This window comes from Cyprinus carpio, chromosome A2 (genome assembly GCF_018340385.1).
Source record: "Cyprinus carpio isolate SPL01 chromosome A2, ASM1834038v1, whole genome shotgun sequence".
NCBI classification, from domain to species: Eukaryota; Metazoa; Chordata; class Actinopteri; order Cypriniformes; family Cyprinidae; genus Cyprinus; species Cyprinus carpio.
The window spans coordinates 24,923,396-24,935,825 of NC_056573.1; the positions used below are offsets into that span (position 1 = coordinate 24,923,396).

Below are 12,430 nucleotides of genomic sequence, written 5' to 3' on the forward strand. Positions count from 1 at the left end.
CATCTCATCAAACCTAATATTGTAACATCTTGTCACACTACATGGGGTAAGTTGTCACACTGGGACAATGCCATTAAATTGCATGCACTGGTATTCAATCATAAAACAACGAAAATGGAAACAATAACAGCACAACCAGACTTAGACTGTCAAATCTAGTGTGACACATGTGACATATTTCTAGACCTGACATTTGTGAAAAATAATATCTAAGAAGGCAGGGTTTTGCTTAATATCTAAACTACAGACTTCCAAAAAAAAAAAAAAAAAAAACATGACATTAAAAGGCAGCAAAATAAAATGGAAAAATCACAGTACGTTAAATAAAGACGGGAGGAAAGCAGGTAAGAACAGGAAGGTCTAATGAGACTCTATTGAGCAGAAAACAACATCTGTTTGGCTCCTGGCTATAATCTGAGCACACATTTGCCAGAGAGGTACAGTATGGTAAAAGAAGCTTGTAAACAGATGCCGTGAACAGGTATGTCTGTTCTCAACTTTTCCAGCGATGAACTGTTTCTGTTCAAAGCTGAGCAGATTTCTAAGGTCTTTGAAGGAATTATTTTCTTGCTGGATAGGTGAATCTCTGCTTCTTCTTGGTGCTCTGAAAACACTTTCTATTATGAGCAAGACTTCAGTCACATTTCTCTTCTGAAATGCTGTCCGTGTTTATGTTTCATGTGGGTGAAACAGCATGAACGAGGACATTTAGCGAGGCATGTCAGTGCTATAAACAGACTGTCATTTTAACACTGCTGAAATGTCAAAGCAGACATGTCAGATTATGACAACATCCACATCTCGTCTTATGGAGAGATTTGCTAAAATAAATGACACACTAATGTCCAAAAGTTTGGGGTCAGTAAGATTTTTTAAATGTTTTTGAAAAAAGTCTCTTTTGCTCACCAAGGCTGCATTTATTTAATTAAAAATACATTAAAAACATTAATATTGTGAAATATTTTTACAATTTAAAATAACTATTTTCTATGTAATTATATATTTAAAAATATATATATTCCTGTGATGCAAAGCTGAATTTTTAGCACCATTACTCCAGTCACTGTCACGTGATCCTTCAGAAATCATTCTAATATGCTGATTTAAACTTTTCTTATTAATATAAATGTTGAAAACCATTGTGCTGCTTCATATTTTTGTGGAAACCGAGATTATTTGATGAATAGAATCGAAATGGAAAAGAACAGTATTTATTTGAAATAGAAATCTTTATAACATTATAAATGTCTTTAATGCATCCATGCTGAATAAAAGTATTAATGATTAATGTTTCAAATTACATCAACTATAATGTGCACTACTGTTCAAAAGTTTGGGGTCAGTAGTATTTATTTATTTATAGGAATTAATCATGTTATTAAAAGTGCAGAATTATTTCTGAATGCTTTAATAATACATTACTTCCCGATTATACATATAATGTTCTGGTGCAAAATCCTTAAATCTATATTTGTGGTAAATCACACCAGAGCTGAGCTAAGTCGACGTGTTGTCTGGAACAGAGCAATTGACTGCCGTCTGTCTGAGGTTTGTGGTTTGGGAGTTTAATGAGATCAGAACAGGACAGAGACGACGTGGGACTCTGTGCTCCACTGAGTGAGATAAATCAGCTTTTTAAGACAGATATCATGCATAATTACATTAGGTGTTATATTAAAGATACCTCAGAGTGTATTTGTCAGAGGAGCATATAGTCTGACATCTATCAGTGATATTCAGTGATAAAAGTGACTTGACTTGAATCTCTCCATTCCACAAAAGGTGAAAAAAAGGTCTTTAAATGCTTAAAATATTTTCACACTGTGGTTCTTTTAAAAACTGCTCACTTTGCGGAACCAGAAATGGTTTTTCAAAGGCATTGCTTGCTAGTTGGAGATTTTATTTTTGAAAGTGTATCTGAATGCTCATGCTTTTCAAAATCTGCTATGACTTCTTTTATTCTACACAATGTCCAGACTGCTCTAATTTTATACAGTTAAAGCAAAATGTGATTATGGTGGTCAAGCAGTGTTTTAAGGCAAGATTTTCAGTGAATAACTTACGTTTGTATGAAAAACAGACCAGAATCTATCATATGACTTCAGATTTATAGCCTAACAGACAATTTTATGGTGTTTTTATTTTGCTTTTTTTTTTTGTCCAGTTCTTCTAATATTTTTGCTTAATTAAATATCAGAAGAAAAGAAAACAAAGTATTGATGTCTAATGTCTTGTAAGTCCAAATGGTCTCGGGCAAAACTTTAATAAAAATGACATTTGAAGAATGTAAGTGGCAGCGCTATAAAGCGCATGAACGTCTCACTTGTTGACCACTACTGCCACCTAACGGACACTGGCGGAATTACGCCTCCTGAAGCTCATTTGCATCCAAGACTGAGGCTTACTAACATTTTCTCATTATTTCTTTTACTGCACAGTGGAAAATTCCTTTTCCGCATTCTGGTATCACACGTGGTTTTCCATCAGCTTTTTTTTTTTTTTTTTTTGTCTCTGTTCCTCTTTCAGGAATTTTCATGACACATTTCATTACAGTCGTGTAGATGAGGACTTCTCCAAACTCAACACCCTCAAGCGCACAAATATTACAAAACTGTAATACATGTAATGATGTGACTCTTTTTAAAAACATTTTCTAGATTTATTAAGTTATGTAAAAATACATTCAATACATTCATACAGACAATTACTTCAGTACACTTTTATGATAAACACGTTTTCAGTTATTTAAATCTAAGCAATTTGATAGTTTGGGGGCTAAATATGTTTAATGGCTAAATATGTAGTTTGGTTCTAGAAATTCCTTAGATTCTTTAAAAAAAGAAAGACATTAGGAAGACATTAGGTATGAATTTTTTTTATAATAATAAAAAGGCTGTGTCTCAAGGTTTTTACTCAATATATTTGTATAGGCCTATATATTTTGACTTTATGACATATAAAGATAATTCAGACTGTCAAATGCAATAACCCCAAAAACTTTCTGATATTACTGATGATGATATTTGTAAGAAAAATATTTGTAAAAATAATTATTAAGAAGTCTGAGTGGTACAAAAATATTTGTATTACCTTTTACTTGGTAATTTTTTTTTTTTTTTTTTTTTTTTTTTTTTTACATTAAGAAACAACCATTAAACCATTGTTAAACCATCAGAAATAAACATTCATAAAACCATTGTTATCATGTGACAGGAAGAACCATAAAACAGAACCTCATGGTTTTCTGTCTTTTCTCCTTTCACTCTTGGATGTTTTTTTTTTTTGTTTTTTTTTTATTGTTGATTAATAAAAACTATTGATGAATAATAAAAACTCACTTTAGAGCTGCCACAAAATGACGTCATGACACTTGAACTTTGACATAATCAGAGATGAAACTGGCCCGAGAAGCTGCTCAGATTGCTGAATGTTTGCGTGCTGAACCTCTGCGAGAGCCGATGGAAACCTCTGCTCCATGGCAGGTTATTCCTGAACTTCTTCCCTCCGAAGATGTGGACGAGTGGATTCAGACAGCAGTGGGAATATGCTAGAATGTGAGTGAAGCAGTAGATGATCTCCCAAACACTTTCCCTCAATGTAAAAACATCTAAAGACCTCAAGGACAAAAGGAAGAGGAAGATGTTATACGGTGCCCAGCAGATGAAGAATCCCACGGCGATGCTTAAGATGATGCATATGGCGTGATTTCTGCTTCGGATGCGACTCTGAAGGATAGCAAATCCCATCCGTGTGTGGCAGAACACTATAACCAGGAATGGCAACAGGAAAAAGAGAATTATCTGAGAGAAGTATCCAAACAACTCCATAAACATTGAGTTATAGTTGGGAATGCAAAATACACCATCAGGACCATCCATAGTTTCAGAGAAGATCATTTCAGGCAGACTGAAGCCTACAGAGATCAACCACGCCACAGCAGACGAGATGTGTGTGTAAAGTCTGCTACGATTCCCTACAGATGAAGCGAACACAGGATACACCACCGCCACATATCGATGGACTGTCATGACTGTGAGGAACATCATGTAGCTGTACAGGCCCAAAAAGATGCCCCAGGTGAACAGCTTGCAGGCCAGATTTCCAAAAATCCATCCCCAAATGTGATTAACGGTCCAGGGAACCAGCGTGAAGGTGAAGATGAGGTCGGACACTGTCAGATGGAGGAGCAAGAAGTCAGCAGAGCTGCTCAAACCCACTTTCTTCAAGACCACCCAAAGCAAAAAGCTGTTTCCGGGTAGACTGATGCAGATGATAAGACTGTAGCAAATGGCGTTGATTATCCTAAACGAAAAATTCTCCTCCTCTAATGTAACCAAAGGATAATCATATGTGTAGTCATAATCATAGCTGATATTGGAGACCTCGTGCAAAGTCTCTCCATGCATCATATCGTCTGTAGAAAGACAGATTGAATAATGTTAAAAATAATGCATAAAGATCATATTAGAAAAACATCATATAAAAATGTTAACAATTAGTCAAGCCCACTTTTAAAGTTCACCCAACAGTATATATATATATATATATATTCAATACTCTCTTAAAAATAAGGGTTTCAAAATAGTGGGTTTTCATAGTGATGCAATAGAAGAACTTTTCTTTGGAAGCTTTCAGTGAATAGTTCTCTCTTCATTTTTTTTTTTTTTTTTTACATGTATTTATTTATTTATTTATTTATTAGTCTGAATAACATTTAAATAATTTAAAGAACCATTTTCCACTATATAAAAAGAACCTTTTGTGGAATGGAAAGGTTCTTCATGGAACCACAGATGCCAATAAAAGTTGTTTATTTTTAAAATTGTATTTATATATATATATAATATATATATATATATATATATATATATAGATTATATATACACATATACACACACACATATATAATTAAAAAAAACTATATAAACATAAACATATATGTTTATATTGTTTTGGGAAAAAAAATATGTATAAAATTATACATTTTAAAGTTTTTTTTTACATAATTCTTTCCACGCAATGATTATTCATAATGAATGAAATCACTATAAACCGACCTTTATGATGAAATGCCAAATCTTTTGAAGTTATGAAATAGTTTTGTGTGACGAACAGAATTAGTAAACACAGATTTTAGGGAAAAAATACAAACCTATTCCTTATATAAAGGTTCCGTTTGACTTCAGATGATTTGGAAACTGACACATGATTCATATGGACAAATGCTATGGTGCTACTGTAAATAATGACTTTTATACATTTTTGAATGATTAGAAATAAGAAATCAGAAATGCATACCCAAAGATATATGAAAGAAAGAGAAAGAGATGTGAAAGAAAGAAAAAGAGATTTGAAAGAAAAATGTAATACAAGAAATACCTTGGTTGCTGTGGTGGTTTGTTCCTTGAAATATCGCTGTTGTCTCTCATAGAGACACTGAAGAAATCATACATGTTTTGCACGTTCCTTCCTTCAAGCACATGAACGTCCAGCCCACTTATTAACATCAAACACATTAACACATATCTTCTTTAACAGATACATTCATCGTAAAGTAAATCGTTAAACAAAACAGAATTAACAATTTCCAATTTCTTCTTAAACTTCTAATACAGTGATAAACAAACGGCAAAGCTGGAGTATTGCTTCAAATGTTCTAAAACATATATACACGTGTGTGTGTGAGTGTGTGTGTGTGTGTGTGTTACAGTTTTCTTGGTGGTTATACCAAGTGAAGTGAGTGAAGTGAAGTCTAAATATTTGTAACATCCTCAAAATCATTTTAAGGGGGGGAACTAAAATAAAACATAACTGACCATTCTATCAATACATTTTTTTTTTTTCTGGGAATAAATAAATTCATCATGTTTATGGTCTCCATTTTTACAGTGTTTTCAGTGTGTTCCTCTACAATTTGTGTTTGTTGCACTTCACAATTTTCTCGAGCTCCATCAATCGTGTACGGATTAATCCTGGAGTCGCTGGGATCCGTTGGCCTTCTGTAGAGCCCCGACAGCCTGAGTTCAGGAGAGCAGAACAATAAGCTGGACAAGAGATTTCTGTACCTCCCTCTGACAATATACAGCGCTGGGTTTATGCAGCAATGAGAAAATGCCAGAATCCTGCAGATGATAAACGCAACATGCAGCTTATAATGTTCGCAGGAATCAAATTCATAGATGGACATCAGCACGATGATGATATGATACGGCCCCCAGCATATGAAGAAAGCTATAACAATGCACAGCACCAGTATCACAGTCCTGTATTTCTGCCTGTTCGACGTTGACATGAGGGTCATAAGGATTTTGGTGTAACAGAAAGCAATGACTGCAAACGGTACGAGGAACAGCAGAATGAGTTGTGCATAATATCCAGCCTTTTCATCATGCGTACTGGTGCTTTCACAAGAGTATGTCGTGATATGATCTATTTGTGCATTTGCAGCTATTGAATCTCTCAGACAAGCAATCAAACTTATGATCCAGGCACCAACACAGGCAAATTTTGAAAATTTGAGCCTTCGACTCCGTGTTAGCCAGTTGTTTCTGACCACAATCACAACAAAACGGTCGAGGGTCATGGCCGTGAGGAGGATAAGGCTTCCATAGATGCCTACAAAATAGGCCCCGGTCATGATCTTGCAGGCGACGTCACCAAAAACCCAATGATGAAGAAGCTCCACGCACCAGAAAGGCAATGTCAGTGTGAACAGAAGGTCAAAAAGAGCCAAACAGAACATGAAAAGGTTGGTAGCCCTTTTCAGGTCTTCGTAGCAGGTGAGCGCACACACAAGGAAGCCATTTCCAAGGATGCTGAGGCAGAAGATTGTGGCGTAGCACACGCCAGTGGTCATTTTATAGTCGTCGACCTCACACATTGAGATTAGCACATCATCATACGTATATGAGTAATTCGTATCATAGCTGCTGGTAGAGTTGGACGCCTCCATCTAGCATAAAAATAAATGCATTTTACCACAGTGGACTTTCTGATAGTTGCATGATGTGGAAAATTTCAAATCAAGCAATCATAGTCAAAAAGCTATGCAGCTAGAGTAAGAATGAAAGGACATGAAATGCCTACCTCAAGGTCTTGGTTGACTGGGTTGTATAACTGCTTAAGGAAAATAAAAAAAAAGTGACAATAGAAATCACACTTCTGTTAGTGTTGTCATTTCCTTTTGCTAATGCATGCAGTTTCACAATGAATAAACCGAGACTGGCTTGGCATTGCAGCATGTGTTTTCTGAGAAGTTTAAAAGCCTTTTGGCCAGTTGCCAGATATATTCATATTTGGATATTTATTGAGAATTTTAGCATTAGCCTTCTTCTTTTTCCATTTCAATAAAATATGAATTTTAAACAGTTCTCGCAAAAGTACAGACTTGTAATGACTTTTCGGTCATTTTAGAGGCAGTAAAAACAATCCTTTCTAAACAATTGTTCTAAAACTCGATATTAAACAATAATACTAAATGCATAAAAGTTAAAATTTATTAAAAATTATTAATGTTTTAAAAATGCTATCGATAAAATGCATCCTGAACACATTGTCATATGAAGAACTAACTCGGTCATCTACATTTGAAAAGTATGTTTGATTTATTATTTTTGATTATCTTGCAGTTTCACAACAGTCATTATTTTACAAATAAACACCTTTTTAGTCTGCACATTGAAAACACAGACAATTTATTAACAATACTGCACTTTTTCCATATTAAAGCATACATATTAAAGTAAAATAATTCACCTGAGCAAACTTTACTCTCGTCCTGAGTTATTTCCAGACCATTTGATAAACCAAAAACACATACCAAAAAAAAAAGAACACTCTGAATCAGCCAACCACATATGACTTAAGTGTCAAAGTGGTGTGGTGAACTAATTCATATGAACAGCTGCAAGTATGAGGAATTAGCAGAAATGCTGCTGCGTAAAATGTATTTAAATTTTTGATGACTCATTAAAGTATTGACAGAACCAAAGCTCACCAACATTAGTCAGTGAATAGTTCATGCAAATGTTTTAAAAGAATTCAAGTTGCCAAGTCTGTAAATATATCAGTTAATGATCTTTGGCAAATTTTATTAGTGATTATTTAATCATAAACAGTTTATTATTATTATTATTATTATTATTATTATTATTGTTATTATTATTATGTAAAAAATCTCATTGGAAAAATATTTCACTTTTAGAAGCACATAATGTGAAATACACAGATGCAAAGATGTTTGTTGATCAAAGTTACTTGCAGGAAACACTCATAGAAACCTCAATGAGAACATGAGGCCAGAGCAAACATGCAGGCATTTTTCATTGCATTTATTTAGTTACAAAACAGAACTCACACTATACTGGCATAATTTTAAGATTAGGGTTGGTTTATGTATCCTGACAGATGTTTCCTGATTAGGTTTTTTACCATGGTGGTCATACATACTAACAAGTTTATCTCATGCAATGTCCTTTTTTTTTTTTTTTTCTTCTTCTTCTTCTTTTTTTTTTTTCTCGCTTGCATATTTCAAATTTCAAAAGTCAAAAAAAAAAAGGTACCAAACTCTCTGTAGTTTAACCCATCCAAGTGCACACACACACACCGTAAACACACACCCGGAGAAGTGGGCAGCGGTACCCTTTCAAAAGGTACTAATATGAATAATTTAGACAAAAATATATACTTTTAAAAGTGACAGCATTGTGTCTTATTTATAAGAGTGAACAAAGTTGCTTAGGAAAGGCTTCGAAAGGAGAAGTTGAGACCCCAGTTATAGATCAAAAAACCACTGTTTATCAGGAAACCAGCGGCAATGTGGTTGGGTGCAATTTCTTTTCATTGTCTGTGACTCAAAAGTTACAGTAATGACAGAAGTTAGGCATAGTTTTGCAGTGAAATAATAAATACATATGGTTTCTAAAACATTCATAAATCAATTATTAATCAATTATTAATTTATTAATAAATTGAAGGATAAACGATAATGATTCACTCAGTTTAAGTTTCACACATAAAATGCTTGAAAATGTTAAATTTCGTATATAGATATACACACACACACACACACACACACACACACACACACACACACACACACACACACACACACACACACACACACACACACACACACACACACACACACCAATTTCATTTTACATTTATATATATATATATATATTAAAATTGCTTATCTAAAATCAATTAATCCAATTGGGAAAATGCAAATAATGTTAAAAACATGTATACAAGCCATTATGTTGTTTAAAGTTAACAAATGCAGTAAAGAGCTAACATGTTCACTACTGTATATAAACACCAATTTATCTGTTCATCATTTGTAGCATCAATTATGAATGTATAAAAGAAAGCACATGTACAGTAAAATGAAAATAATTTTAACAGAGTAAATGTATATAACAGGAGTATTCAATTAAAGAGGCCTTGTATCAGTTTTTCCTTTCCAGAGGACACCAGTAACGCAGTCAAAAATAGTCTGGATATTGGGTACTCAGAGCCACAGGCCAGTTGCTTCTGAGAATTTTCCTGCACACACACACACAGACACACACACACACACACACACACACACACACACACATATATATATACTATTTTTGACTGTGTTACTGGTGTTCGGTGGAAAGGAAATATTGATACAAGACCTCTTTAATTGAATACTCCTGTTATATACATTTACTCTGTTAAAATTATTTTCATTTTACTGTACATGTGCTTTCTTTTATACATTCATAATTGATGCTAATTGATACAAACACATACATATATATGTATATATGTTTTATATATATATATATATATATATAACTATATTTTTTAAAAATATTATATATATATATATATATATATATATATATATATATATATATATATATATATATAACTATTATTATATATATATATATAATTATTATTATATTATTATATATATTATTATATATATATAACTATTACAGTATTTACATATAAATACTGTACATATTTAAGGCAGAAGGCCATGTGACAGAAAAGATACTCTATGGGGGTTCAGAGTTTTCCTCTTGAAGTCTGGATCATTTGTATATATTTTATATATTTTTTATATCATGTGCAGAAAACAGTTAACCAGTAACTTCAGTGTTTATGATGTCTTTACATGCCATCTACAAATTCAGTAATTATATGTTTATTTTAAAATGCTCTTAACATACTGATTAATAATGCTAAATTAAGATGTCACGTTTTGAACGGTCAGAGTCATATACGTTATGTATGATAGGTAAAAATAACTATATTTGCAGCATTGTTGTTTTCTTCATTGCTTTAGCAAATGTATCGATCTATTTTGCTGCTCACTGTGTTTATGCTTCTGTTAATGGCGCTTTAGTATCTTTATAGAGAAGCAATGCACATGGGAAGGGCTTGAATCACATTTGGCTCTGGGTTAAAAAATATTAGAGGATATAACGATGAAAGTTTATTACAATAAACTGCCCTGAGAGCTGGTGGTGTGAACAGCTTTGTTGTTTTTAAGCACTGCTCACTAAACTTAGAAATGGTAAAATGGTGCTGCATGCCGTTACCATTATGTCTTGTGGTCCGGAATATGCCCGGTATATAACAAAGTTTTATGTAAGATTGCGTCACAGATTTTTAGAGCTTTTTACATGCAATTTCAGTAATCGAATCAGTTTATTGCACAGACACTTTAAATTGCATTTATTTTGTTGCTGAAAATCAGTACATGCATTGTTCAAACCCACAGAGAGTTTGTTTAAGCATAGAAAGCTAATACATAAATATTTCTTCACCAGTGGAGAAAACGAGCCTGCTGTGTCGATTCTGAGGCTCTGTGTTGTTCTTACAGAAAGTCTGTAAGATTTTCTTCAAGTGGTTTCTGAATTTTATCCCCATGAAAACATAAAACACAGGATTCAGGCAGCAGTGTGAGAAAGCTACCATCTGAGAGATGTGCATCCAATAGTCTATAGATTCACTCAGCTCACAATCACTAAAAGGAGAGATTTTCCATGCGATCAGAGAGTCCAGAAATATTGCCATGTTGTATGGCCCCCATCCCAAGAAAAAAAACACCACTATGAAGAGGATGAGCTGCACTGTCTTTCTACGAGTGTGAGATGTTGGTCGAAGCAGCCGTCCCAAGATCACAGTGTAGCAAAAAGCAATGATCACAAAAGCGATAACGAAGAAAGAATTTTGCAAGTATGTACTTGCCAATTTCCAGTTAATTTCACCATCAAAATCACAGAGCAGGACTACATTATTGCCGTTGTTTTGGGTCTCCATGAATGCATCAAAGTGGTTGTTTACAACCTTGTTGAACCTGGCTTGTGGGATGGCAGCACAGAGACTGATGATCCAGATGACAATTGATGTCGCGTAGCAATGCAGGCTCTTCCTAAACATGACCACCGACATGGGATGAACCACGGCCATGTAGCGGTGGACAGTCAGAACCGTCAGGAAGATGATGCTGCTGTAATATCCCGTGTAGAACACAAAGTTAACTGCTTTGCAAGCAGGATCTCCAAGAGTCCAACCATACATGTAGTAGTAGGCCCAGAAGGGCAGGCCAAAGGTGAAAATCAGATCAGAGAGAGCCAGATTTAACAGAAACGTGTTGGTGAGGGATTTCAGATTTTCATACTTCACGAGGACCCACAAAACCAATGTGTTTCCCAAACAGCTGAGCAGAACGACGATGAGGAAAATGACTGGGGTGACGGCTTTCCCAAACTGGATAACATCTGTCTTGATACAGATGTCATCTCCAAAACTTATATTGGTAGAATTGTAATCAGGATAGTCAAAAATGTCAGATATTTCATACAGATTTTCAGTCAATGATTGGATTATCATCTTGATGCATACATGTACACTGAAAAAAGAATTGGGGAAAATTTCACTCAGAAATTCCTAATACATTTCACATATGATAAAAAAAAAAAAACAGCTATATCTATCTATCTGAACTTATCTCAAATATTAAATATTAACCAGCTGGAGAAATTTGCATTGATAATTATTTCACATATTTTTCACACGCACTTCAGAAATATTGAGAACATAACATTAATGCAAATCTAATATTTCTTATATCATACAAAAATATAATATCTCAGTGGAATTCATAATCTGTCTTCTGCATTTCACTTACCTTTGTGAAATTCTCCAGAGAATATATTAATGGTTGATTGCAGACAATCTAAAAACTATGAAACTTTCTAGATGACTGTTAGTAGAGTATCAGTATAAAGAGTACAACCCACGAGTAAATGATGCTCAGATTCCCCGTCCTCAAAATCAAAACCCTGTCCTATTTTCTGTTCCTTTATAGCATACATTTACTTGCAAGTTCTGGAGGGGCCTTGCACTTGAATAAAGAAAGATGAATAAACACCACACT

At 34.0% G+C, this 12,430-nt stretch overlaps 3 protein-coding genes across 3 annotated transcripts; all 3 read right to left on the reverse strand.

The window, feature by feature from the left end:
• Window positions 1-2,637: 2,637 nt before the first annotated feature.
• On the reverse strand, window positions 2,638-5,754 carry LOC109100619 (chemokine XC receptor 1-like). The gene is made up of 2 exons (XM_019114059.2): window positions 5,380-5,754; window positions 2,638-4,414 (listed from the first exon to the last, which is right to left on the reverse strand). Exon 2 carries the CDS (start codon window positions 4,407-4,409, stop codon window positions 3,387-3,389), a length of 1,023 nt encoding a protein of 340 aa, XP_018969604.1. The 5' UTR covers window positions 4,410-4,414; window positions 5,380-5,754; the 3' UTR covers window positions 2,638-3,386.
• A 23-nt stretch (window positions 5,755-5,777) lies between these two features.
• Window positions 5,778-7,910, reverse strand: LOC109100617 (chemokine XC receptor 1-like). Its single transcript, XM_019114057.2, has 3 exons — window positions 7,756-7,910; window positions 7,087-7,116; window positions 5,778-6,952 (listed from the first exon to the last, which is right to left on the reverse strand). Exon 3 carries the CDS (start codon window positions 6,950-6,952, stop codon window positions 5,783-5,785), a length of 1,170 nt encoding a protein of 389 aa, XP_018969602.2. The 5' UTR covers window positions 7,087-7,116; window positions 7,756-7,910; the 3' UTR covers window positions 5,778-5,782.
• A 2,811-nt stretch (window positions 7,911-10,721) lies between these two features.
• Window positions 10,722-12,316, reverse strand: LOC109100618 (chemokine XC receptor 1-like). Its single transcript, XM_019114058.2, has 2 exons — window positions 12,182-12,316; window positions 10,722-11,902 (listed from the first exon to the last, which is right to left on the reverse strand). Exon 2 carries the CDS (start codon window positions 11,881-11,883, stop codon window positions 10,792-10,794), a length of 1,092 nt encoding a protein of 363 aa, XP_018969603.2. The 5' UTR covers window positions 11,884-11,902; window positions 12,182-12,316; the 3' UTR covers window positions 10,722-10,791.
• Between the last annotated feature and the right edge of the window lie 114 nt (window positions 12,317-12,430).